At 38.1% G+C, this 27,828-nt stretch overlaps 1 protein-coding gene across 1 annotated transcript in view; it reads left to right on the plus strand.

Annotated features, from left to right (window-relative positions):
- The first annotated feature begins 1,774 nt into the window (after window positions 1-1,774).
- Window positions 1,775-27,828, plus strand: part of LOC139709422 (gamma-aminobutyric acid type B receptor subunit 1-like) — a 318,845-nt gene continuing 292,791 nt past the window's right edge. The window contains exon 1 of the mRNA XM_071621390.1: window positions 1,775-2,653. Coding sequence (XP_071477491.1) covers window positions 2,342-2,653 — 312 coding nt within the window. The 5' untranslated portion in view covers window positions 1,775-2,341. The remainder of the gene's footprint in view (window positions 2,654-27,828) is intronic.

Below are 27,828 nucleotides of genomic sequence, written 5' to 3' on the forward strand. Positions count from 1 at the left end.
GTTACATGTTTTTGTATAATCTTTCCATTTTTGAGCGCATATAGGGACATATGTGTTATGCGTTATTATAAGTACCGTTTATCATTATTAATATCATTGTATGCACCCTCCTCATGATAGAGTAAGCACAACACGGATGCCTATACATGATGATACACTTACGAAGTATGACTGATATGTTTGCCACAAATCAGGCGTTGATACATGATGATATACACTTACGAAGTATGACTGATATGTTTGCCACAAATCATGCGTTGATAGGCATTATAGTACCATGCATCATATTCCTTCTCATCATCCATTGACACATAGGGAAGAAGACTATATAATAAGACATGGAAAAAACGTTTAAATTCATAGTTGGTATTCTTTGAGTGTAAGCGTTAAAGGGATGATATGGTTTTGATTGACATGGGGTTTCAAGTAGCTTTTTGTGAGATAATGAAAAACCTCTTGTGAAATATCAAAGAGCATACAATTCTAAGATAAATTGAAAATTTATTTGATGAAAATCGGGTTTGAAATGGCTGTGATATCAAATAAAAATGGAAAACAAAGTGGTCCTAATAAAAGGTGGGTCCCATTTTTAATAGAACCTCCTTGTTTTTGGATATCTCAGCCATTTCATAAACAATTTTTATCAAATAAAATTTGAATTCTTCTTAGAATGGTATGCTCTTAACCTCATGGTATGAGGTTTCTCATTATCTCACAAAAAAGGTTGAAAACGTGATGCCCCATCTCAACCAAAGCTACACTATCCCTTTAACCCCTATTCAGTGTTATATGAGATCAAAACGTCAAAGGACCAGTCTTAATTTGCATTACGACCATGAATGGTATCTTATGACGTGCTAGATGGAATCATTTACAATTCAAAGCTACAATCACTGTATAAAATAGATTTAGATATTGTCCTTCACGGTAACATTTTTCAAATCAGGAAACCATAATAATATGACATCCCTGGCAACGCTTCCCCACCCCACCATCCAAGTGACACATTTCTAAGGTTTCTCCAACGTAGCAGCAATTAAGGAACGTAATTCGTGTAAGCTCAACAAATCAATGCTCGGGAACTCAGTGATAATGGAATAACAGCTAGGAATAATTCAAAATTTCGACATCATTAAACTATACCCGATCCATTTATACATGCATCAAAATACGCGTTTAAGTCTCGTAAACGCGCTCTCTCTCGCTCTGATAATGACCAATGCTGTATTGACTGCGTTCTTCCGACCGCATTGCCCCCCCTCTCCCTCCTTATGATTAAGCATGCACGTGTAATGAAGTTGCATAACCTTTGATTAATAATGTTAACTTCTTTTTAAAGTCGTGAAATAAGGGTAGACACATGTCGACTAAAATATAAAGTGATCGTAATATCGGTCATATATTTTACGCATTGTCGACCGTAGCAGGGTGTGCAAACCGCAGCGCGAGCGCGTATAAGTGCACTGGTGCAATAACCGAATTCTGGTAATTGAGTTGGCTGCGTGTGGTTTGCACTGCAGCCAAGCGCGATATCACAATCCCCGCCCCTTCGATACCGCAAACGACGGAGCCGGTGCGCTGTTTTATCACCCGTACCGAGGCACGCGTAATGTGAATAACTGGAACGGGTTGTCCGTTTTTTTCGCGAGCCACCGACGCACTTGTGATGGTTACCACGTCTCAATGGATCGTATCTCCTCCTCCTTTCTCACACTGTCATCGTAGGACACCTTAAACACAGGATCTGAATCCGCGCGTGACGGAAGGGATTGCTTCAGTCGTGTTTTATGGGGGGACAAAACACAGGCTCGCTACCACCATCAGCGTGGTACCAATGCACCTGTTATACTGTCACTACCACAGCGGGAACATTTATTCGCTGAGCCATCGAACGCGACAGACGACGGTAATCACCGGGCGGACTCGCACTCACGTGTATTTCTAGCTGTTATCATGACAAGGATCTGCCTAGATCTCTACGGCAATAATGAGCTTTATTCGTACCACAAACCCGACTCGCTTGCTTTTATCAAATGAATCGGAATTTAATATTTGAGTGAGCAACGTCGCAGTTGGTCCATCAAGCAAAGGAACTCAATTTACATGACTTTCCACCAACCAGATTTTCATCTTCAGAAGATACGAAACAAGTAACTTGCTTTCCGCGTACATACAGTAATTCTCTGGTGTCGTTTTCCCATAGGCCATATCTGACGCTACAAACAAGTTACCATATCTTCGAATTTTATGGTCTACCTACATTTTCTGTAGAAGTTAATGATAATCTCTTTACTCTTTCGAAAATTTACTGAAATTTGTTTCCATTATTGACGTAAACATCATGGGGAGAATGAAAACGTTGTCCACCCGGAAGCTGTCCACTCTGCTAACGGTTGTAGCTGCCTGCCTGAGCGGCTCCAGCGGTTTGGCCACGTCCTCGTATGCCTCACAGACCCACCCGAACATGTCGGCTTTGAAATCAGACGACGGGGTGACGGATCTTTATTTCGGCGGGATATTTCCCATGAGGGGCACAACATGGAATGGAGGACAAGGCTGCCTTCCAGCAACCATGCTGGGCCTCGAGGACGTGAATAACAGGACCGATATCTTGCCGGGATATCGCCTTAACATGCTCTGGAATGACAGCATGGTAAGTACACACTATAGACTACTAGTCGTACTACAGCCTCTGTCTGTGTGTGTTTGTATGTGTGTGTGTTTATGTGTGTGTGTGTGGTTTTTTTTTTTACATAGAAAGAATGGAAAAATGTGTGAAGTAATATGATGTCAAGACCAAGTTAAAGCCAGCCAACACTCTCTTACTTTGGAAGAGCATATGGAAGAAAAGAGCATTATTCATTATTATAAAGACTCAATAATAAGTATTAGACTTCAATGTCAATGACAATGGTTTTTTTCAATACGCAAGTGATATAATGTCACTATTATCAATTTAGGGTTTGTTTTTTTTTTCTCTCTCTCTCTCTCTGTCTTTGCTAAAAGCTGATTTGCCATTGAGCATGGTCTCAGGACAATTGATGTGTCCTAAATCTTGATTTGAAAAACATAGTTTCCAACACGGACAATGTGTTAGTAAGAATTGCGTGTAATACCAGGGCCCTTTGCACCCAAATATAATGAAGGAAGAGGATATACTGGTAGATCTGAATGGCTTAGTGCCTCATTTGGTTGTGCTTTTTTTCTTCTTAGTTTAGCAGTGGCAATTGATGGCATGAAAATGATTCATTAACATTTCCTCCCTTATACTAGTCGTAGGCTTTTAGAGTATAGTTGGTATTATCAGAAAAAGACTGCGGTGTGAAGATTATTAAAATAATTCTCACATAATGTTCCTCTCAAAGTTCAATATGAATACAGGAATATCATGTTATGTAATTACACCTTTTTTATGGTAGCACCTACCATGGAAGTAAACAAAACCCTTAATTCTGAGTGGCATGTGTAGATTGTCACCCCAATAGCTATACAATATTAATGTAAATGGAGCTCTCTCAGAGATTCATCAACAATTTTGTGATAATGTGTAGAATCATTATCTTACACAAACTTTTGTAAATTTAGTTATTGTTCATATCAGGTATATGAGAATCAGCCAGCAATTATAGTGTAGATAGATCCTATAGGTGATCTAAACAGACCATACCTGATGCAGTGCAGGAAACATATTCTTATCTCCTTGACCATTCTGTTCTTACCATCTGTGCTACAGTATGATTGATGTCTGATTTGCATAATACAATTTCTGACATTTTGAGGCAGACTGGACATATAAAACCCACAGCAACAGCAATCCCTCTCGCAGAAAAGAGATGGACATAGAGCCGTGGGTATACATGCAAGATAAGCCTGAGCTCCTTTTTCACCCAACTCCGTTCCACCCTCCCATTTTTTCCTCTACCGATGGATGTCCTTGTCGGTAGAGCTAGTTTCAAAATAGCCAGGGAACCGGAGACATTTGGCAGGGAGTGACAGAGAAACTTGTGACTGTCAGTGGTATCGTGTCTCTGAATGTAAACTGTATTCCAAGAACGTGCCACAAGACTCGCCCACAGACACATCGACTCGAACATAATTATGTCCTGCGTTCGTGTGCCGGCATGTGTAGACAATTGCGCTAATCCCGTCCGGAGCACCACGCATTTGTCACAGTCTTGTCACCGGAGTTCTGCCTCGCTCAAATTCATGTCTTCTACTGAACAGTTCTCCTGCTGAACAAGTCTCCCCTGAGAAAGAAATCGATAGAACTGCCAAAAATTCCAGTGTTACTGCTAAAAAGAGGAAATGAAAAAGAGGAAATGACAAGCTGTGCTCATATGAAGTATTTTCTTTCACTTTTGATTTATTGTCTTGCTCTATTTGAGTTATAAAGTTTTGTTGTGTTTGTTTCTGACGAAAATTTAGATATCAATGTTTTAATTTCTTTGCATGATAAACTGGATTTCATTGAGAAGGTGGATCTATTCATTTGAAAGTTCTGAGCAAAGTTTGTTTACACTAATGCTAAGGATCAACTTACAAGCCATTCCAGTAAGAACAAGATTTTTAGAATCATTTCCATATTGGCATTGAATTTTGTTTCTTTAAATGAGAGAGATATAATCCCATTAATCAACAAAGGCGTCTGTTGTGTACCGTAAGAATGACCTTTTAAGACAAGGGCCCTCTGAGAGTTATATGGAGTTTATACTTAGAGCTAGATTATGATCAGGAAAAGATCTAACATGGAACCTAACAGTTCAATATGAATAAACGGTTAAGAGCAATAAAAAACGATGAATGTATACAAAATATAGCGGTATAATATAAAGACTTGAAATCTGATATAAGGACTTGAATGGTGTTATATTCTGTAATATGGGTCTCTTTTGTAAAAATCAAAATTTTCATTGAATTTGTGAGTGTCTTTTTTTGAAGGAAACTCATCCTAATCGTGCTAAAATTTCAATCCATTTGCTTACTGCTGGTCTGATGTATCGAAGCTGTTTTTACATTGACCACGTGCAGCATGACTTGCGGATTTAAACTTAATAGGAGTTATTAGATTTGAAGGAAATATTGGCAATTATTCTATGATGATTGCCCCGATATTTCAGACCTACATGTACTTAATGACTTGAAACCATCAATTTGTGCAATTTACCTCAGCGTGTGAGAGGTTTAGTCTAGGCGCTTTGCTCCGGTGACCCTATGTCTTCCCTCTAGCAGACAGAGCTCTTCCATTTTCTCTGCCAGGCCATTCAATATTCCTCCCGACGACGCTGACGACATCTCGGAGAGACTGCTCACATCAACAACCACCTGACATGATTTAGGGCCTACTGTTTGCGTAGTATATACATCAACAGAGCCTGATAGGGAGCTTGGGTTTTTTGGCGGCCAGAATCTCAACCTCCCCCCACCACGTCGGTCACCATATAGACTCCGATGCACTTCTGAAAATGGAACTGACCCCACCGCAATAAATTGCTTTTATTTCTGCATGATGGCATACTCATGGGTGACCTGGTAACATTGCCACTCATATGTACGGTTGGGATAGGATCAGGGTAGGATGGGGGGGGGGGGGCTGGGGAGAGGCAGTCCATACACTGGCTTTATACGGAAAGTAACAGATAAGGGTAAAAACCTGAAACGTTATGATGTGGACTACGACCAGTTATATAGCCTGCGGCTTGCCCTTCACCATAGGTTACGTCTCATAAATGTGGTTTGTTGTGATCAAAAGTTCTTTAACCCATCAGCCATCTCAAAGCATAGGACAGGGTAGTTGTGGATGCCAGCTAATGGAATGTGTGCCTCACAGTTGTAGCAATGAATGGCTCAGCAAGAGATGTTGAGAAGTTGAAGGAGAACTCCAGATGATTTTCATACTTTTGCATTTGAACATCTATAACTTGGTTTTATTGGGTACAGAGTTAAGAGAATTTATAGTGATTGGGATAAGGAATAAGAATAATTTAAAAATTTGTTATAAATCACAGCGAAAAAGCATGATGACATATCAGGTTCATATACGAATGCAGGATTAGGTACTCATTGAAGCAGAACAAAAGAAGAAAGCATGCATGAATTCTACACAGGTGAGGTTGTTAAGCAAATCGTATTGTAGTGGAATGATCATGGACCTACTACAGATGGATTAGTAACGAAGGTCTTTCTTTGATCCCATCATCACCACCGCCACCTGATTATGTGCATCTTAATTAGTATATTCAGGTGCTTGGATAATGACGATTGTGACATCGTGCATCGACACTGACAAAGAACCATTTCCCTCATTGCGGCCTTATTTTGCTGAGGTGCCTTTTCAGACTCAACTGCCTTTGAATAAACATTGATGAAAGGGAGCAGCAAACCTGAAAGCATGACAGTTTTCCTATCACAAAATTGAAAATTACTGAAGTGGACACTTGTGGACAAGCATGTAACATGACTTAATGATAAGACATATATGTCATCTACGGTTAATGTCCATGTTAACTCTGGAACAATGTGCAAAAAAATGAGAAAAATTAGATTACAAATCACAACCAACCTGCCATTGCTTTCTCTTGTAAAGTATAATTTAGAATAAGAAAGAGATAATTTCCCAATGTACACTACAACTGCCACGCATTTTTCTTGATTTAAGAGAGTAATTAGGTTTTGCACATGTAGTTTTTAGATTTCTCAAAGCTCTGTCTTGTTTTTATCCAGGCTGGCTGTCGGCGGTAATGATAAGATCAAAGCAGGAAAGCATGTTTGAAATGCTTTTGTGCCACTTTTGACAGAAACAGGTGCATGAATTAATTAACAAGTGATGAAAGTCCATGTGTAGTAGGTCCATGGAATGACATTTTGCACTATTTTCCTTGAATATGTTAGTCTCCTATGTCATCAACCTTGTTCAGTGTGATTTGCTTTGGGTTTTTCAGAGTATTTGTTTATTTGCTCATGGACCACAATAAATTCCACAAATCTATACATGGCGCTTGATTAATGTACTACATGATGTGAAATTATGAAAATCATCTGGGATTTCCCCTTTGAGTGATTCATTTAAAGGCACAATACCATTTGCAGATGAAACAAATACCCAGCTTTAGTGCTTCAAAACAGATCTAAAATGTGAGTTAGGGATAAAAACAAGCAATGTAAAGGTTTGAATCAGTATGATGAATGTTAAGTAACTATCGTTAAATATACAAAATGTTAGCAATAGTTATAGTAAAAATGTTTCTAGACTAAACTGGCTACAGCTATGGTTTATTGAGAAAAATACTGATATCTCTTCAGATTTTAGGCTTTATTGCAAAATTTTCACATGATAGGATATTTTGTGATACAACTGACCTACACATATGCATCAAATGTGATATCTCAAACATTTTTCAAATCACTGCTCCCAATGGTAAACTTTACCTTTAAAGGCATGGCTGGCCTCTCGCCCATTTAGGACAAAAGCTGAGAGTTTATTTGAATAGGCCGATGTCTATAATACATGTAATAAGGCATGGGCTGCTGTCGAAATTCCTTAACATACTTTAACTCCTGTGTCCTAGTCTTGGCTAAAATGATGGATAAATTAATACCAAGTCCATAATATTCATTTCTAGTATGTTATGAGCTACTTTTGAAGTAAAACATGTAATAGGTACTCATGGCATGTGAGGGTTAATAATTATGAAAGCCAAATTATCCTACAGTTGTTGATTTTATTTACCTTGATGTTGTAGATGTCATGTGTCTCATGCAAGAAAGCAGCAATGAAAATATTGACGCTTAAATATTGGTGTTAAACTCAAAGAGTAATGTGCTACTGAATATCACTGCTATAGCATATTTGATTGTCATTGTGACAATAGTGCCATAAAAAGATAAATGTAGACTTTGATCTACTTGAAAACAATTTAGGGCCACTGTCTATCACAATAGAATCTCGAATATGACAAAATTATGACTTGTATTGCTTTGATCTCAGACTCGTATGTAGCATCATATAAAGCATGTGCTATGGAAGGGGGTGCTAGGGTTAGGGTTGAACAAAAACCTAAAACAAAACAAACTCTCCTTAAAAGACATCAGATATTTGACATTGCCAATAGCAGTGCCCCTTGAGCTGTTCAGCACCACCCTGACTCTTTAAAAACATTTCATGGCCCATGTAGAGTTTTATAGGGCCTATGGTGTTTGAACAAAAAGGAACAAAACTGGATTTGTGACTGTGGGTGCATTTATCAACTCTTTTCCTCGGCAGAAACAGGTTTCCCAAACAGCTTTCAAAGAATTTTTACGAGTTGATAAATGCAAAGCTGTTTTGAAAGCCCTTTCGGAAAGCCTTTTCGAAAGCCGCAAATTTGTGGCTTTCCAAACAAGTTTCCTAAACAGGTTTTCAGAAACCTGTTTGTAAAAGCCTTTTGAAGTTGATAAACGCAAAGCTGTTTTGAGATGGCTTTGTAGTATTGTACTGCAGTTACGAACAATGCACGCCTTAGAAGACCTCTTCTCCTTGGGTCGAATTGCGCATTGCAGCTGTGCAGTGACAGGCCAGTTATCGTGTTCGCGAAGAGTTGATAAACGCAACTCTTTAGGAAGCCGTTTCTAAAGGGCTTTGGAAAGGGCTTTGGAAAGCCGTTTCAAACAGGGGAAAGTTGATTAATGCGGCCTGTGACATGACTATACCCTTTGTATGTCAATGGTTTCATTAAACATTAAAATTTTTCTTTTTGCCCCATATTACATTTAGGAGCACATGTGCTGTAAGTTGATAATTTACTTACAACTATGGGCACAATATAAAACAGTCATACTGGCGCTACCAATACCTGAAAGATAAAAGGGAAGAATGATATGTCTTATCTGACAAGGAAGGTAAGCAACTTTGAGTGCACAAAATTGCAAAAAAAAAAATATATGTATATATATAAAGTGTATGCATGTATGCAGCATTCAAGCTGCAGACTTGTCCATTGAGGACAGATAATGTTACAAATTGCTGTATTAAACATGTTGTCCATGTAGCCATACTGTAAAACCCAAAATTTTCATGTGCAAAAATTTTGTGAGGAGCCAAGATTCACATAAGTGAAATGCACACAAAATTGTTTGTCTTCACAATGCATTGAATGCTAGTGGTGATTTGCGAACGTTTCATGCCACACAAAAGTCCGTCTGTTCTAATGTGCGAAAGTTTCATGCGGCAAATATCTGTGGTTTTGCAGTAATTCTTAGGATCAGCAATCTATGAAGTGAGCGACTGTTTTATCACCAAATGTATCCCAACTGCTCCTAAACTTGTTTGCAAATTCATCCCCCCATCTCTTGATCCAGCCATTGTAAATCATTCCACAATTTTATGGGGCTTAGTTCTGGATTTGTGATATATTATGAAGATGATAAGAAAGGTTTGAGTAACATCCATTGACTGAGATGAATGTACTTAAGGGAGTATTTAGCTAAAACACCCCCTACAAAAACAATACTCTTCATGGCATGCAACTGAAATTCATGCTTTGTTTCTCTCCAGCATTCGAGCCTGGTATGGAATATGACTTTAACATGCACATTGCATCCACTGCTCTGGTTTTCCAGAGAAGTCCCACTGTGAACTCCGTCTTGGCATGGGAGAGTCAATGTTTACAAAGTTGCTGCTCATCAGGGTTTCTGTTTATAGATGCAAATGGAGATTTGATGATTTACAGTCTGGGGAAATGTTCCGCAGCAGTCCAGGCATCCCATGTGTTCAGTCATGGTATAGTGGTGTGGATTAAGGAGAGGATAAGGTAGAAGGATGACAAGAGAGTTGCAGAGCCGCTTGGAAAGAATGGACAGGATATTGGAGAAAGGCAAGTAGAAAATGGGAGAACAGGATGGGATTGGAGGAGGAATTTAAAGAAGAAGATATGAGGTTTACGAAGCAGGGAGAGAAAAAGAATATGTAAAAAGAGAAATGACATATAAAGAAAGAGAAAGAAATGGCATGACTAAAAGAGGAGTGTGATCGTAGAAGAGGAAGGGGGAATAGGATTGGATGGGAGAGTGGAATAACGAAGGTGATCAGCATTGTGCGGCAAGGCAGAGGAAGAAGAGGAGGAAATGGGGAAAGAGGACAAGAATTGGTGGAGCAGATGAGTGCCCAAGGATACTGTGAGGGAGGGATGGATAATGAGCATGTAGTAATGGATATACCTCTCCAAAAAATCCAGTTAGAGTCCGAGAATCGCATAAACAGGTCAGATCTATCACATGGCTGTGTGGTTTTTTGGTGGGCACCCAGGCCGGGCCGGACACCCAGTGGATAAATCTTTTTATAGGCCTCTTTGTCGGCTCACTTGAAGTGTGATTGCGAGAGGGGATTGATGACACCTAATCAGATTTTGGCATGCGAGATTAAGCTCTCACCCATTTTCCATCTCCATCAAAAGAATGATAGGGAAAAGGACAGAGAGAAAAGGACACACAAATAAAGTAGGAAAGACATAAAGAAAGACATTCAGGAAGAGAAAGAGGATGTAAAGAGACACAAATAAAGCAGGGAAGACATATAGAAAGATATTTAGGAAGAGAAAGAGGATGTAAAGAGATGGAGAAGGAGAGGGAAAGACAAATGTAGAAGAGGATGTTGCCTCATGACCCCTCAAACCTCATGAATTATGTATAAGGAGGGCTGGGTAAGGGCACGGAGGTGTGAACAGCGTTGAACTCCTTGTGGAGAAAATTGATTCCCCAAGTTCTTCCCCTCGGGTAGTTTGTAGCCAAGATTTCAGTGGGCAGTGACACCTTTCTTCAGGATGTCGTCCTCTCGATCTGTCCGTCGAGAAAGAGACGACGGCCAGTCACCTGCAGATACGCCGGATATCGGTTGATGTATTCCAGACAAGCAGACAACAGCCTCTATCCACCATCACGTTTACCTTTCCTGACACTTTGTTATCGATGTGGTACGTTCTCACCCCCTCTGTGGTAGAATCTGATAGGAGAGCGATATGATATGTAACGCTACATCCGTCCGACTCGCGTGCCATCAACCATCTCCTCTATTGCGTCTTACATGATTACTTGGAAGTACTGTCACTTTGTACAGACTGTTTGAGAGATGGAGGCATCACTCAAATCCTATGGCATTTCTGTTCCTCCTAGCATTTCTTGTTCAATGACAAAAGAAAAATATGGTGAATGTAAAAAAAAAATAGAGAGGAGACAGACATCAGTCTAAATTTACCAACATTTGACTTGCCAGTTTCATATCATGTTCGCAGTACGGCGAGAACACATCTATAGGTAACATATTCTGCCGTTTTTTTCTTTCAGTGAAGGGAAATATGACTGATGTTTAGGAAGAGGGATATGACTTGTCCATTATCAGAGCAAAGCTAGATAAAGAAGGAATTATATGTGTACTTGTATGAGTGTCAGCAACAGCCACAAAAAAAAGAACTTTCATCTCTCATCATCTTCAAAAAAACATCTGAAAACTCACTTGTTTCATTAACCCATTGAGGACGGACTGATTTTGATATAACATGCATTTCCTATAGACACCTGCCCGAGTATACACGGTATTCGTCCTCAACGGTTTAATGTTAATTATCCAATGGTAAAGCGCATTTGAACATGAACATTTATGGAAAATGTGCTATATAAATATATTATTGATTATTATTTTTATTATAAATTATTATTATTATTACTAAGTTGTGTTATAATAATAATAATTATTATTATTATCATTATTGTTATTATTATTATCATTATTATCATTATTATTACTATAACTATTATGATCATTATTATTACTATTACTATTATGTGTCATACAGGTACAGTCATCCTACTATCTATGTACAGTTTCTTTAATGTCAAAAAATCTCCTTTCTGGTGTTAAAATTAAAATCAAGAATTATCAATTTCATGTCTGCTGTAAAATCTCTCTTTTTTTTTAATGCATGTTTATAAGAAAAGAATGATACCGGTCATTCTTGTTGGTACTTGTAGACATCTACCTCTGAGAAGTAAGGATATTGATGCACTGGTATGTACCATTAAAATAAATATTGAATATAGACGGATTGAGGAATTGTACATAAATACAATGAAATACAGAGCTACTGTGGGAAGCATAATTGGCATAAAATGAAGTGGTTTTCATACTTCAGAGACAAAAGGATAATGATAGAGACCTAGCTAGAAAACTAATAATTTATCTGTATATAGTTTGCGGTAATTGTCACGTGTTCTTCCTACGTATACCACATACATTGAAGAAAAGAATCACTGAAACATGAAATAATGTCATCATGTGTTATATTTTGTCTGTCAATTTCAAGTGAGGTAGATAGAGATAAAGAGATAGAAAGCATGAGAGAGAGAGAGAGAGAGACAAAGATGGAGGGAAAGAGAGAGAGAGAGAGAGAGAGAAATATGATCCTTTGCAACATATATGTACACGTATCTTGTTGCAAAATATCCACTGTACCTATATCTCTTTGGAACATTTCCCCTACAATTCCTGTACCATGAGGATGGTTTCAGATCGGTTTAATGCATACACCTGAAGGTCCATGACCTGGAATGCAATTTGATGACTGAATTTTGTCGGTAGCATAAAGAAATAAAAACTCAATTATACCCACGGCAGGGACCCCATGTTAAAAAAAAAGAAGCCAAACAAACATTCATATGTGGGGAAATTATGGTCTAAAGTTTGAATAAATTAGAATCAATGCTTGCCGATCCCACGTCCTGTTTATGGAAATTGCATAATTGCTGCTGTTCGATATAAGAAAGTACATATGTGTGTCCAAGGATTACCTGGATATTGAGCCTACCCAATCTAGACCTGTCATGATAAGATTTAGTTCCCAGAAATAAACTGCAGCCACAACAACAGGCATATCCATGATTTATGTAGTAAAAGGAAAATCCATGGAATATATAAAATGAATCAAAACTGTTGGTGACAAATACAAACGACATTAATGTTGACTAAATTACAATGATGTATATACAAAAGAAGGCAGAGTTTTGAGAGATGGAAAGAAGGACCATTTAGGAAATGGAAATACTATTGTTCTGGTTTGTTTTTGTTTTGTTTTTTGTGGGGGGGGGGCAAAACTAAATGGATGAAAATGAAAGTATGCAGTTCACATTATCTTTCAGTGAAGGTGGATATTGGTAAGCATATGAACAGAAATGACAGAATATACAGAAATGGAATTTTGGTTAGCCTGTAATCTAGCAAAATTGCGGAAAAATTGGAGCAGATATGAGAGGAATGTGCAGAAATGTTTCTGTGTTTTTGGTGAAATTATAATCCAACATGAGACCAGTATAAATCAAAGTTGATGCACAGTTGGCCATTGATGTAGAGATAGCATTGTTATATCAACAGTTTGTATCACAAATGGTCTCTGCACAAGCTTAACAATAGATGACAAAAGACACTATTGATCAAGACAAATCAGATATTGCAACTGATTGACACAAGTATGTACGCCTATGATTTTTTATCATGGCTACTACTAAAATTCTGATCAATTCAGTGCTCATTTACGTCGATGCAGGGCAATTTGTCAATCAGTTGCAATGAAAGCATCTCGACGGAAGAATTTCATGAATTTGAAAATCAGATATTGTTTGACATGATGTCATACCATCATTATAATCTGAACATCAGAAACATCTACATGTAGGGTCCACTGAGAGAGGTCTCCCATTAAAACTAAACAATAATTAGCCTTCAGGAAATACATTATCATTACTAGTGTTACTAAACTGAAAAAGTGCATAATATGTGTAATCATGATGTATGATATAAATGCTTGTACATCCATATATCTGTCTCTCAATCCATCTATTTCATAATATCTGTGCGTGATGTAAAAGCATTTTCAGATATTACTCATATTCATTATTCATGATTGTTCATTGTTACGTGCTTGTGTTACTCTGACTTATGATTTGGAAGCAGTAATTTCTTTTTTTATTGAGATGTCTTTCTAAGTTTGCCAGGAGAACTCGTGGGCCATGAGGCCTACATTAAGCAGCAATATCTTCTACAGTTGTCACAGAGGAATGCTGTTTGAGTTGAGTTGAGCTGAACAAGATGATACTGCTCTGATCAACAGATTAGGATTCTTTTCATGGTATGGAATCTGCCTTGGCACAATCATTGGCATTAGTTGATACAGCCAGGGGTGCAGGATTCCCAAGCCCAGGAATTTAGTAGATGAATTGTTCATCAGGGAAGTCTTTTTAAAGAGCAAGTTTTGAAATGGCAAGAGCAAGTTTTGAAATGGCAAGATCAGGCTTTTGCCACCAAATTATCAATGGATGGAAATGAGACAGATTCCATATCATGCCAGGAATGTTGATGCACTGATCAAAGCAGTCTTATTATTTTTCTTCTTGCATGATTATCTATGCATCAATCATGCAGAGTCTTATCACACCAGACCTAATTTCTTTCATTTTGTAACCATCAAAATATCTTGTTTTTGTTTTCAAATGTACAGATAAGTTCTATCTTGGGCCCACATAACAAATTTAGCATTCAATGTACATGTTCCCACAAAATTCACCATTCCTGGAACAATTAGTCAGCATAACATATTGCTATGTTGGGTAAGCCAAGGCAATTTCTCAACTGCCTTTGTTATGATGGTATGCATAGGATTTATGTATTAGTAAATTGATACAATATGCTTGTCTCTCAATACATAGTCATGTACAAACTCTTAATTGTCTCTACCGAAAAAAAAAAGTTTATTCAAACCTTCTTTTAGAGCTGGGTGTGAAATCAGCATTGACGTACATCCAAGGTTGCAGATATCTTGTGGCAGATTGAATGGCTGCATCCATTATTTATTCTTTCTTTGTGGTTGGCGCAGAAATTCACAGATGTTGGATTGTTCACACTGCAGTGGGAATTTCCCCAAATGCGGCTTCCCTCAGAAGGCCTTATTTCTATTGTATATTCAATATGTTGTATAGTCTGCTACTACTCGACATAGAAAATCAACGTTAGGTGTGAATGGTCTGTCGAAACAAAAACAAACTGTATAAATTCTATGAGAAACAAGGTAGAGAATCACCTGACTGTTATATTTGGAAGTGATCCTGCAAGTTTTAAATATATGTAGTGAGACTTCCTCAAATGGCAGTGATCTCCCCACCCACTGGAGTTATCAAATAACTGAATAGTAGCAGATATTGATCATAATATTCCCCATTGAGCTTTTCTCAATAAAATGGTTTATTATTTTGTGCAATGTCTCTTACTGATATTTCATATGTGTATGATGCATGGGAAAAATTAAGTTCATTATTATTTTACTTTTTTGTTTGCGGAAGATTTGTTGATTTAAAAAAAAAAAGAGAGAAGAAAACTACTTTTATCCCTGTGCTGGTAGCAAAGACAGAAAATATTTGTATTGAACCCATCACAAATTTTTTCATGTAAACTGTTTCCCTTTCAAGTTGTCAGGAATGTATTTTCATATTCTGACTCCACAGAATTCACCGTTTTAACATGCTGCATAGCTGCTGAATGTATATGGCATACTGCAGGCAATGCAAATTATGGAATGAATAAACTGAGTGGCAGTACTACAGTGCATTATCTAGAGCAGCTTGCTAATGCATGCGAAGCCCAGGGTGTTTCTAGCCATTACTCCTTGTGAAAAGCTATATCTGTTCCTTTTAACTTCCACTAAGGAGGTTATTTCTATGTAGGCATATGTTTGTTTGTTTGTTTGTTTGTCTGAAAACTTTATTAAGCCGTTGAGGACAAGTCCCGAGTATACTCTGGCAGGGGTCTATGGGAAATGCATGTTGTAGCGAAATCAGTCCGTCCTTAACGGGTTAACAGACTGTATGAAAGTTCCATGAAATTTTCTTTGTGGTAAAAGAAATAGTTGACTAGTTTTTCATGGTGATCCAGACCGTGGTCTGGATCCTGAACTTTTTCTTGGGAAATGGATATGCGCACAATTCTTATGGCACTAGTTCTTCTAGTTTTAATATTCTTTTCAAGGTTTTGATCATCAGCAAATTTGCTGCTGAGTTTTGATGGTAATATAGCTGGCCCTCAGGCATGTGATATGAAGGGAACATAGACAAGATTTACATTCAAAGCGCTTAGAAATATTTTGCACAGATATAAATTTTCCATATTTTTTTCTTGAAAATAATTATTACATTGAAAAATATTTGCAATCCAGTCTAAAGAAACTGATGATGTGTTGCTCCCTGTGGAGCATTGTAATGCACAGGTTCATGGGACATATATCATTTTAAGCACATATGAAAAATTTTCTGATTTCCCCCTTTCGAGCTGCTGATAGTACTAAGATATTGTCTCTTCCAACTGCGTAGACCTCTAAGTGTTCATTGGAGGCATAAGTGCATTAACTCAGCAGACATTTTACTAAATGCCAATACCCTTTTATGCTTCTTGGCTGACCCGTCCCACTCTGGTCCTTTTAATGTAGCGAGCCAATCATCGAAGAAGTTCATGCAGATTTCCTATCTCAGATTTTTTTTTCCCCCTGCCCTGAAGTGGACTCTGCCGAACCTTCCGATTTCCACACGAAGTGTGCAAGGTACTTGAAGGTCGTTATGTACATTACGTGTAGGCCCTGGAGATGAGGCAGAAAGAGTTGGGATGCTCTGAACTTGAGAGAGGTGACCTTTGATCAAAACTATTATTGACTCATCCTTTGCTTCAAGTGCTCTATGCCCCATAACTGTTGTTTGGTGAGAGACGGAGGGAAAAAAAGAAATTCACTGGCAGATATATGTCATGTGCGTAGCATTCGCATGCAAACAAATAGCATTTCATCAAATTATGGCAGGTTGGTTATGCAAATATTTTTATGGGCAAAATTGCAATGGTCATAATTTTATGAATCTGATCCTGTTTGATGACTGTTTGCCCTTTGGCAAGTTGAAACGTGACTTCAGAATTTACGGCGGAATATGAAACGGATATCCTGAGAATTTTGTTATGTCAACTTCGATATACCTGGTGTTCAGAAAATGTCACATATTTACCACATCTGAAATCATAGCATATAAAGTAGAATAAATTTATTACCTCTGCTCTGTCTGCCTGCCTTGAATAGAGATCAAGCTTCAGAAATAGGTGAAAAATATGTTTATATCATATAACCTCCAGTGTGCATACTGTTCTAGTAGTGTGATCTACAATGTCTCTAGATTCCCAGGAAAAATAAAGAGAATATTGATTTTTTGTTGCAACTGATTGACAAATTGCCCTACATCGACGTAAATAAGCACTGAATTGATCAGTGTTTTAGTAGTAGCCATGATAAAAAATCATGGGCATACATACTCGAGCAGGATTCGAACCTACGACCTGAACCAACAACGAACCAACACTTGCTGTCGGGCGAAAGCTCGGTGGTCTAGTGGAGATGATGCCTGTCCAATGATCAGGAGGTCGTAGGTTCGAATCCTGCTCGAGTATGTACGCCCATGATTTTTTTATCATGGCTACTACTAAAACACTGATCAATTCAGTGCTTATTTACGTCGATGTAGGGCAATTTGTCAATCAGTTGCAATGAAAACATCTCGACGGAAGAATTTGTTGAATTTGAATAACAAAGCAGTACCCGCTGCATGCTATAAGGATTAGAAGCAACACTTGCTGTCGGGCGAAAGCTCGGTGGTCTAGTAGAGATGACGCCTGTCCGGTGATCAGCAGGTCGTAGGTTCGAATCCTGCTCGAGTATGTACGCCCATGATTTTTTATCATGGCTACTACTAAAACACTGATCAATTCAGTGCTTATTTACGTCGATGTAGGGCAATTTGTCAATCAGTTGCAATGAAAACATCTCGACGGAAGAATTTGTTGAATTTAAATATTGATTCTAATGATGATAATAACAGAAATCCTACTAATGATAATGAAATTGATACAATTGTTGTAATCATTGCTGTTATTATTCTGTCAAACCAACACTGCTGAACAGCATTTGCACAAAAAAAAAACCCAACAACATGCAACAGTGTTTTGTGGTGAAATCATGTGATAGACAGTCACCCAGTCAGGTCTTTTAGGTTTTGCGTGATAAAAAGATCTACCAGAATGTCACGACTGGTTTATTGTGAATGACTAGGTATAAAATATTGCTGTACGTACTAGTAAATATATGGCAAAGAGCTCATCTCATTAGATCCCTTCAAAGGACTTCATCTTTGACATTATAGCATCCATTGTATGGTACCCTTTCCCCCTGTTTTATGGGATAATTGCACCACTTTAGCTTGCGGCAATGACACAGGAGACTTTAATTCAGCTCTGATGTCTCTGTAACTAGACTAATGGTATGAGAGACAGATCTTTAATAGCATCTGTAGACTTGAAAGGGGGGGGGGGAGGGAGGGGTGAGGCCTACGACCCATCACCACTAAAGCCTGCTAAATGGTCCTAACATCAATATCCTAGCGTCAGTTATTTTTCAGTGTTCCAGACTCACAAAGCTTTTTCATGACATTCAATCTGTCCTACTTTATTTCCTAAACCCTATCCTGAAGCAGAAAGATTAACCTGTTGGTCATCAGATGTACTATAAAAGTGGACATTTTTGTGGTGCTGAAATTTTCCTGCAACCAGAAACTGGCAAAAAAAGAAAAGCACACAAATATTTTGCTTGCTATATGTACCACTGTGTACTGTCTTTGATTCTGCAGAAATAAAATCATGCAAAACTCACTGTATGTGGCAGAGCGCAGTAAATTACTCACAAGAAAATTTCTACTTTAACAGTATTATTGTTTTAAGAAGTGTGCATTTTGATGTGTAGATAATACATAGTTAGGTGTGCAAGAAATTGAACATTTAGTCCCAACAGGTCTTTAGAAAAATACCTCGCCAACATGCTTCCTGAAAAAAAAATCTTATTCCAATACATTATGAGATTCAATTATTTTTTTTTCACAGAATGCTGTTAGAATATGATACCTATTTTATGAAGAGACAAATACAGTATTTCTTGTGCAAAGGATGTGTTCACAGAAAGATGTGTTTTGACCCTAAATTGCAGCTTTTGATGCCTCTGCTACTAAGTGTCACCAGAGGCATTATTGCCATAGAAGCCTCTTTCCTATAACTTTTTTCTTTTTGCTGTAATTTATCAAATGAAGTTTTGTTTAGGTAGCATAGGTTTATAGCATACATTGACTACTTCACATCTACTTGACTATCATTTTCCAACTTTAAGCAGCATTATTGATTCAAACAGCCTTCTTGTTTGTCACTATTTAATAAAGTTGGCCATTTTTCAAGCTACATGTATGATTGTTGCCATCTGCAGTTTTTGTTCTTGTTGTAGTTATTGTACAGTCAAACCTGTGTATAGCTGCTACCAAAGGGAGACAAAAAGTGGCCATTATAGACAGGTGACCACTACAGTATAGACAGGGTTGTTAATACACAGAGTTTTATCTCGGAGGGATTTTAGTGGTGGCTGGTGTTTTCAGTTTTTAGTGGCGGCTAAAGACTGGCGGCCACTAACGAAGGTTTGACTGTACTTCAATAACGTAATTCAACTTCATTATAATGCTTTTGTCTTGAGTTAATTATTGATCGTTATGTACTTTGTAACATTTGTCTCGTTGTGCTTTTAACAATTTTATGTCAGTGTTTTCTTATAATATATCAAGTTTTATATGCAAAAAGTGCAGAAATAAAGTCCTTCCTTAAAAAAGGAAGCAAGTGAAACCAAACTAGTTCGCCCAGACATAATTGGAATGTCAGCTCTGGATAAAAATAAAGGGCTTTGCGTCTCTCTGCCTAGTCCCTCATATCTGATTTAAAGATGAAATGTTGATGACAGGGAAGATTTTTGCAAATATCAGTTCAAATACCCTCCCACTCACAGTGAGAAATGGAATATTGCCCTACATCAAGGACTGTATCTTACAGCTTTCTCCCAGAGGTTATTACGAATGACAGTGTGTGTTGGATAAAGTTTGGTGCACGCTGTTGGATAATGAATTTATATGTTTTGTATGCCTATTCTAATTGTATTCAGGATCTGTGACTATCTATATCTGTTTTGGTCTTCACTTAAATGTATTATTGCTAAAATATTATATTTTGGATTTTGTTTACCAACACTTTGGAAGTAGGTATGTTGTGATCATTTCTTGTTGGATTTGATATGAGCTTGAATTGTTGGTGAGACAGTTTTGTCGTAGTAAAATGGCTGTAAATATTCTCCTTTATGATAACATGACTTGAATGAAACAGAAGAGAATGCATTGCTTTGCCTAGTAACCCATGGTATCTGATATTATATTGTAATTCTTTGTAGAGTTATTACCGAGCAGTCCAGGTTCTCAGAGATGCTTCCTTTAAGGATATGAATAGGTTCAGATTTTGACCCCCATCACAAGTTTTTGGATTGGAAGCCATTCAAAATTACCCCCCCCCCCCCCCATTACAGATCACAAGCTTGTGGAAGAGAAGCCATCAAATTTTCCCCTTATCACTGGTTTGGGGAAAAAGAAGCTAGCAGAATTACTCCCTAAATTAATGAACATTGCCAAGGTGAAGAGTATCAACACTTAAAGGGGAAAATCCAGTCCAAAAATAAGTTAGTCTGATAAAAAAAGTAAAATCTTATGGGTTTAACGGTAAAAATTTGACTGAAATCGGATGAAAAATGAGGAAGTTATGAAATTTTGAAGTTTTGCTAATGTCTGCAAAACAGTTCTTGTACAGTGGATATGAATATGCAAATGAGTGAGCTGACAATGTCATTTCCTCACAATTTTCCATTGATTGTGTTCCTGTAATTGGGACCCTATATCAGGATTGTTTGGGAAAGATTTTAACCCATTGAAGACTAGTTCTGAGTATACTGGGGCAGGTGTCTATGGGAAATGCATGTTAGAGTAAAATCAGCAGGTTGAAACCCCTAATTAAAAAATATTTCAGTAAAAATACTAAAGGATCCCTTATTTCAAGAATGTTTCGAGAATTCATCCCTGAAGTTAGCACCTAAGATATACTCCTTTACCCTAAAAATCAGGAATGTGCATGCTGTACCAATGACGTGTGTGTGTGTGTGTGTGTGTGTGTGTGTGTGTGTGTGTGTGTATGGGGGGGGGGGGTAGGGACCTTATCCTCACTGTGTGTTTTCCATCAATTGACAAAGATGTCTGTAAGCTAATTGTCAATGAATAGAGATTTCCCTTTCCCGTAGTCCCTATTATGTCACTATAGCCTTTCTGATGGACCTAGGCACATTGATACACCCAATCGGGCTTTCAAATTAGCAGCAACTACTGTAAAAGTGGAAATTTTCGCGGTGTTGAAATTTTCACGCATTTCGCGCAACCACAAACTAGCGCAAAAATAAAAGCACGCGAATATTTTTGCTTGCCATATGTTCCTGTTCGTGATGTCTTGATTCCGCGGAATTAAAAACACGCGAAACTCTTCTTACCCGGCCAAGCGCGAAAAATTAGTCACGCGAAAATATCCACTTATACAGTAGTTCAAATTTAGATGGGATAAATGCTGATGCAAAAGTGTGGGAAGTAAGTCTGAGTACCACAGCACATAAAGGGTTTAAATATCTTACTAAAATGCTGAGCAAGAGTGATATATTAGGGGATAGATATCTGATTTAAATAGCTCTTTCTCTGTCTTTACAAAAAATGAAATAAAAGGTGATTTTTCTTGCTCCTCAGAGATCGATGCCGCAAATATATTTTTTTGAGCGTGCAAATGACCTTTGGAAATCAAATGTCTGTTAAAACTGCTTCCACACTGACGTCATCCCAGCCTGTTGTTGGGGAGATAGTTCTGCCACTGGTATTGAAAGAGGCATGCCTCTGGGGATATGACTGGAAAAAGAAAAATAAATCAGAATGTAATGAAAGCATCCTCCCTGCATATTCTCTCAAACTGCCAAGGGTTAATTGAATAGGAACGCTTTGTTTTGCAGGCCGCATAATAAATCTACATTACTAATACAATTCATCAGCTCTGCCCTTAAATGTAAAGATTAAAGGGAACCTCCAGCCTAAGGAAGACTTTTGTTTATCTGTTTTTGCGTAAAAAACTCATGCCAATGATATAGCTATAGCATGGCTGCCATTTCAGTGAAGAGAAAACCAATGAATACTTGATTGCATTGACAGAATTTGTCTAGATTGTAAGGTCCACCAAATCAATACTGTTAAGTGAGTTTTGCTTCAGGATAGAAGCGCTGAAAGACTGAGGTTTAGTGACCATGCGCATAAAAACTGGAATTTTGTTTGTTGGCGTTTTCGCTCCAACAACAGAGGCAGACCATGAGTGAAAAAAAAACCCACCCCAAAACAATGTTTAGCCGTATTCCTTTCATTGATCCAGCTTCAGACTTTTATTTATGCATAACATGTGCAAACATGAATGAAACAGGTGTACCATTTTAACAGACCAGGTAATTTTCTGATATTCTTTCTGATTGAGCAATTGTGCTAATTCTGAGAGTAGACATCAAATACAACATGTGGGGATGCTAAACTATCATATTGCCTTGCAATTTGACATGGCACTACACAAAGTTCAAAGTCAAAATTCAGAACAATAAATTCAGAATTGTGATGTCACATGCATGAAATAATATACACTGTAAATAAGTTATGAAGACAGTTTCACAAAATTTCATTTCTTTTTAAAAGTATACTTTCTCTCAACGTGTTATTGACATATAATGTTAGGGGAAATATTATTCCCCTGCTCACTGAAAGAGAAAAATCAAAAGCTCTGTTATTTTGCAAGAAAAGTGAAGTTAAACTGATTTTTTTTTGTAGGGCCCCTATATCTCCTTTATATCAATCTATACATCACAAACTGTTGAAGTCTTCTCATCCAGCAATGGCAGCACTAACGATTCAAAAATCTATCACTTTTATCAATTCCAGAATTGGACAGATAGATGCACGAGCATATAAATATATCATTCAGGGCATCAAATATTCATGCATTTTAGATGGGGAGTCGGACATGGGGAGGACTTGGTGAAAGCATTAGATCCCCTGTGACCCTGGCCTAGTGTCAATAGTGAATAAAAATGATAAAAATTCAATTGTTAGTTGAACCTACCCTGCATTTGACCAGTGAAGCTGTCTTTGTAGTTTAAGTATAATGCATTCCTGTTACAATGAACATACTTTCCACAAAATTTCATTCATACTGAAAGTAAAAATTTACTTCCCAAATTCATAATCATGAAAGTCTGTGGTGCCAAACTCCCTTACAATGAACATAGTTATAGCAAAATTCTTGTTGCAACAAAGTCATTTTTGGGTACCATTGATAAAGAAAAACAGTAGAAATGTGCTCTCTTACAACGAAATACAGATCACTTGCAAAAATTACATGGCAAAACAAACATTTACAGAGCATTTTGTTTTTGTGTGTGTGGGTGAATGCTTTACATTTTTCACTCACTTTGCTCTCGGTGCCACACACTGTTTCTGAGAGGAACTTGTATTAACTGTTACATCACGCTCTATGTTCAAACTACTAGTAGTGTATTCTATACTGTAGATGTAGTATGTGCAGTGCATGCAGTGCACGCTGTGTGGAATACTGTAAAAGTGGAAATTTTCGCGGTGTTGAAATTTTCGCGCATTTCGCGCAATCAGAAACTAGCGTGAAAATAAAAGCACGCGAATATTTCTGCTTGCCATATGTTCCTGGGGTTGATGTCTTGATACTGCGGAATTAAAAACACGTGAAACTCTTCTTATCCGGCCGAACGCGAAAAATTAGTCGCGCGAATATATCTACTTTTACAGTAGTGCCAACATGAATGCATCATGTGTATATGTGTGCAATGAAGTGTTGGTGTGTATCAAGTGCTGTGATATGATTGGTTCATATATGGAGGACAGTAGCGGGGAGCAAGAAGGAAAGGCCATGTAGAATCCTAAACATTCACTTTTATGTCATGCATTTTCAATTTAATGCCAATTTTGCACTTTCTAAACATGAAAGTTTAAATAACTTTTTGTTTTAATTCTCTTGAATGTAAAATGTAATCAAAATCAATGAGATAGCATCACATCTAACTTTGCTTTTCCAAAAATGATGAGGGTACATTAATCAAGATACAATTTATGCACGTTTTGCATGTTTTTATCATTATTTATTCTATTTGTTCAGTAATGACGTAATTTCGATACAACAAAGAAAACTGCTGGTACCAAGGACTTTGATATAACAGCCGGAGCTGCCTGTATCTACTTTTACTTCTGAAGTAGACTGAGTGGCGATAAGTTATGTGGGTCATACTGTGAAAACAATTTCTTAAATTTCTACAAATAAACAATTTCTGTAAAATGAAATATAGAATGATTAACATATCCCTTATACCAAGAAGTATCTTTGTGGACAACTCATCACAGATGTAGACCAAGAAAAGAAAGAAAGAAACAGGAATGAGGTTGAGCTATCTTACGTCCCATAGGGTGCCTGCCAGCTTGCTACACGCCTGTAAGAAAAAGGAAAAAATCTGTCACTGCTTGACATAAATCACACCAAATTTTGTGTGCCTAAGCTACCAACATGGCATATGGGTATCCATTAACATAGGGGGCACAACTCTGTATGTGTGTGTGTGTGTGTGTGTGTGTGCCAGATAATGTGTTTCTCCTTACCTGAGGTCTTTCAGTGAGTGTGTGTGTGTGTTTGTATGTGTGTATGTGTGTGCCAGATAATGTGTATCTCCCTATCTGAGGTCTTTCAGTGAGTGTGTGTGTTTGTGTGTGTGTGTGTGTGTGTGCACTTGCCCTTGTGTTCCACATGTGATTCACACAGCTGCCGGTAACTCTAATTCGAATGTGAAGAGGTTCCAGCCCGCATATTTGGGGAGGGGATACGATGGGAGGAATATCGCCATAGTAATATTTTTTCCCTCTCATTTATGTTTTTTTCCCCTCCTCCCTCTTCCTGTCCCTCTTTTTAAGATCATGATCATTTGATGGTTAGGGCAGTCAAGGGCTGAATTGTGTGTATGTGTGTGTGTATAACGTGTGTGTGTGTGTGTATTTGTCTGTGTGTCTGTGTGTGTGTGTGTGCGTGTGTCTCGTGTGGTTTGGTAGTGGGAGGGCCCCTAGTGTGTGCATGTCACGTTTTATGAGGCCATGATTGCATCCTGGGGCAAGATCACAGCCAGTGAATCTCCCTTAGATACGGAGTCTGCGCTGCCCCGCTGTCTATCATGCCAGTCGTATTCCCGTCAAGACGGATATTGTTGGTAAAACAGATTTGTTACTCGGGTTTTTCTTGTCCTGGATGTCGAAGTAATTGGTATCCTGTTCTTTTTTTTCCTCCCTCTTTTTTTTTTAAAGGACACCATAGAATTTCATGGGTGTGCTCTGTCTTAGCTTCTGTGTTGAGGAGTTAGTCAAGAATGCTGTATTTATAGTCATTATCTGTAGCAAAACCCCCATATAAACAATCAGTTACATCATGCTTACATTGCTGCTTATTTTCTGAGATGGATTTTAATGGTGTCAATCCAATTAACGTAGATTGTAAATCCATAGTATATCCAGCTCTGTGAGAATGTTTGAGGAGCTCTAAGTGTATGTAGCTTGTAGCCACTTCTGGCTTTCAAAGATGCACATTTCAGGCAGCTTTCGTCAGACATTCGTGAAATTTTGATCACATTTGTATCCAGGCAAAGCTTGAGTCCTGCATAAATGCTTCTATTGTATGTGCAGGCACGGATGTTTGCCATGGACAGCCGTTTCAACAATCCACAATGTACAGTGTGTAGCAGTGATGGAATAAGTCTGGCTGACATTGATTTTCACTCTATTCTCATCCGTCTTCACTTCAATACACAATTCCGCATGCAGTGTGTTGAAAGACTGCCTGATGTGTAGGAGAAGAAATGCACATATTATGATGCATGAAAAAAACAACAACCCACACACACTGAGTAAAATAAGGGCAGCAGACAATTATGCTACTAATCAGATGTAAACTATACACAGACACCACACACACACACACACACACACCAAAACATTTTTTTTTGTATATAAAATTTGTTATACAACATTGTTGCATAAAGATGTATGATGCAGTTATATAACATTATCTGAGAAAGCAATCAAACACTTCGAGCTCACAGTGTCCTTTTATTTCTTCTATTTCTCTTTCCCCTTTCTATCTCTCTCACTTTCTTTTTTTCTATTGGCAAAACTGGTATACCAGTGCCATGCCTCGGAGGATCATGTGTAGAAAAGTTTATGCCAGCAGTTGTGTAAGATATGACATTGTTATTAATTATCATTACTTTCTTCTTTTTTTCATCTGAGGAATTAGCTAGTTGTCCTCTTTTTTTCATCTGACACTTTTCAGAAAAATCCTGCTCTGTGATTTAATCATCTTGGTGTGACATCTGTATGTCCTGTAGTTTTCACGTTCAAATTAATTGTCCAGAGAGAGAGACTTATGTTTGTGGTGCAAGGTGTATGGGTTCCTTGGGGCAAACTAATCAAGCAATTCGCAGTGTATATATAGTGGCTGCGGGCATTAAACAGGAGCCAAAGTATACACTGTATGTGCAGGAGTGCAATGAAGCCATGATGTATGCTGACCCAACATGAACCATGGCAGAAAAAATCAGCTGTGTGATTGACGTATACATTGACCAGAAATGTTTGTATGTGTAGGATGTCTAGGTGTTGTTTATGTGTATGTCTCTCTTTCTTTATGTGTATATGTATGTTTGTGTATAGTGTATAGAGTGTGTGTAGGTGTGTCTACTTTAGTAGATGTTTCTGCATTCTAGAAATGAGTGTATGTGTACATCTGGGTGTTGTTTATGTGTATGTGTCTCTTTGTTTGTGAGTGTATGTGTATAGAGTATGTGTAGGTGTGTTTACTTGAGTAGATGTTTCTGCATTAACCAGAAATGAGCATGTGTATATCTGCATCTTGTGTTTGTGTAGTGTAGGCCTATATCAATCGATCCGCAGTGTATACAAGTGTAGCTGCTGCGGGCATTAAACAGGAGCCAAAGTGTACTTGGTGTAGTGCAATGAAGTCATGATGTATGCTGTGACAACCTGAGCTGTACGTGGCAAGAAGAATCATCTGTGTGATTGACGTCTGCATTGACCAGAAATGTGTGTATGTGTATGATTTCTAGGTGTTGTTTATGTGTATGTCTCTTTCTTTGTGTGTGTATTTATGTTTGTGTATAGTGTATGTGTACGTCTGTGTGTTGTGTATGTGTATGTCTGTGTGTTGTGTTTGTGTATAGAGTGTGTGTATGCATGTGTCTGCTTGAGTAGATCAGGGCTGCCAACCTTGAGTGAGAGTTTGGCGTGAGACACTGCGAGGGAGCGGAGCGACCGCCTGGCGGCCTGCTGTGCGGCCGTACGTACGTACTATGTACTATACGTACACAGTCAGTGTATGTAAAGCGATGTAAAGCACATGTCATGGCCATACAAGTGTCATGTACTGTAATTTGCCAAAAGTACAAGCTACGCTCGCGTGGTATAGGTAGAAACCAATCGTAATCCAATAGCTCGTCTTTGCGCGCGAACCGAAGACGATTATTATTGGTTAAGCTTTACACCCGCGCGGGAAAATCTCGAAATTTTGGGCTAGGGCTTATCGATATTCGGAATATCAGAGAATTTAGAGATATATTTATTTTTGTAGTCATGTACATTCCATTTAGGGGGTTTAGCGTGAGATTTCGTTTATCAGAGTGAGACAGTCAAAATTGGTTGAATTGCGTGAGTCTCACGCTCAATGTGTGAGAGTTG

Source organism: Diadema antillarum, unplaced genomic scaffold, assembly GCF_040938485.1.
Source record: "Diadema antillarum isolate AM-2024a unplaced genomic scaffold, OU_Dant_1.0 seq00001435_RagTag, whole genome shotgun sequence".
In the NCBI taxonomy this organism is placed as follows: domain Eukaryota; kingdom Metazoa; phylum Echinodermata; class Echinoidea; order Diadematoida; family Diadematidae; genus Diadema; species Diadema antillarum.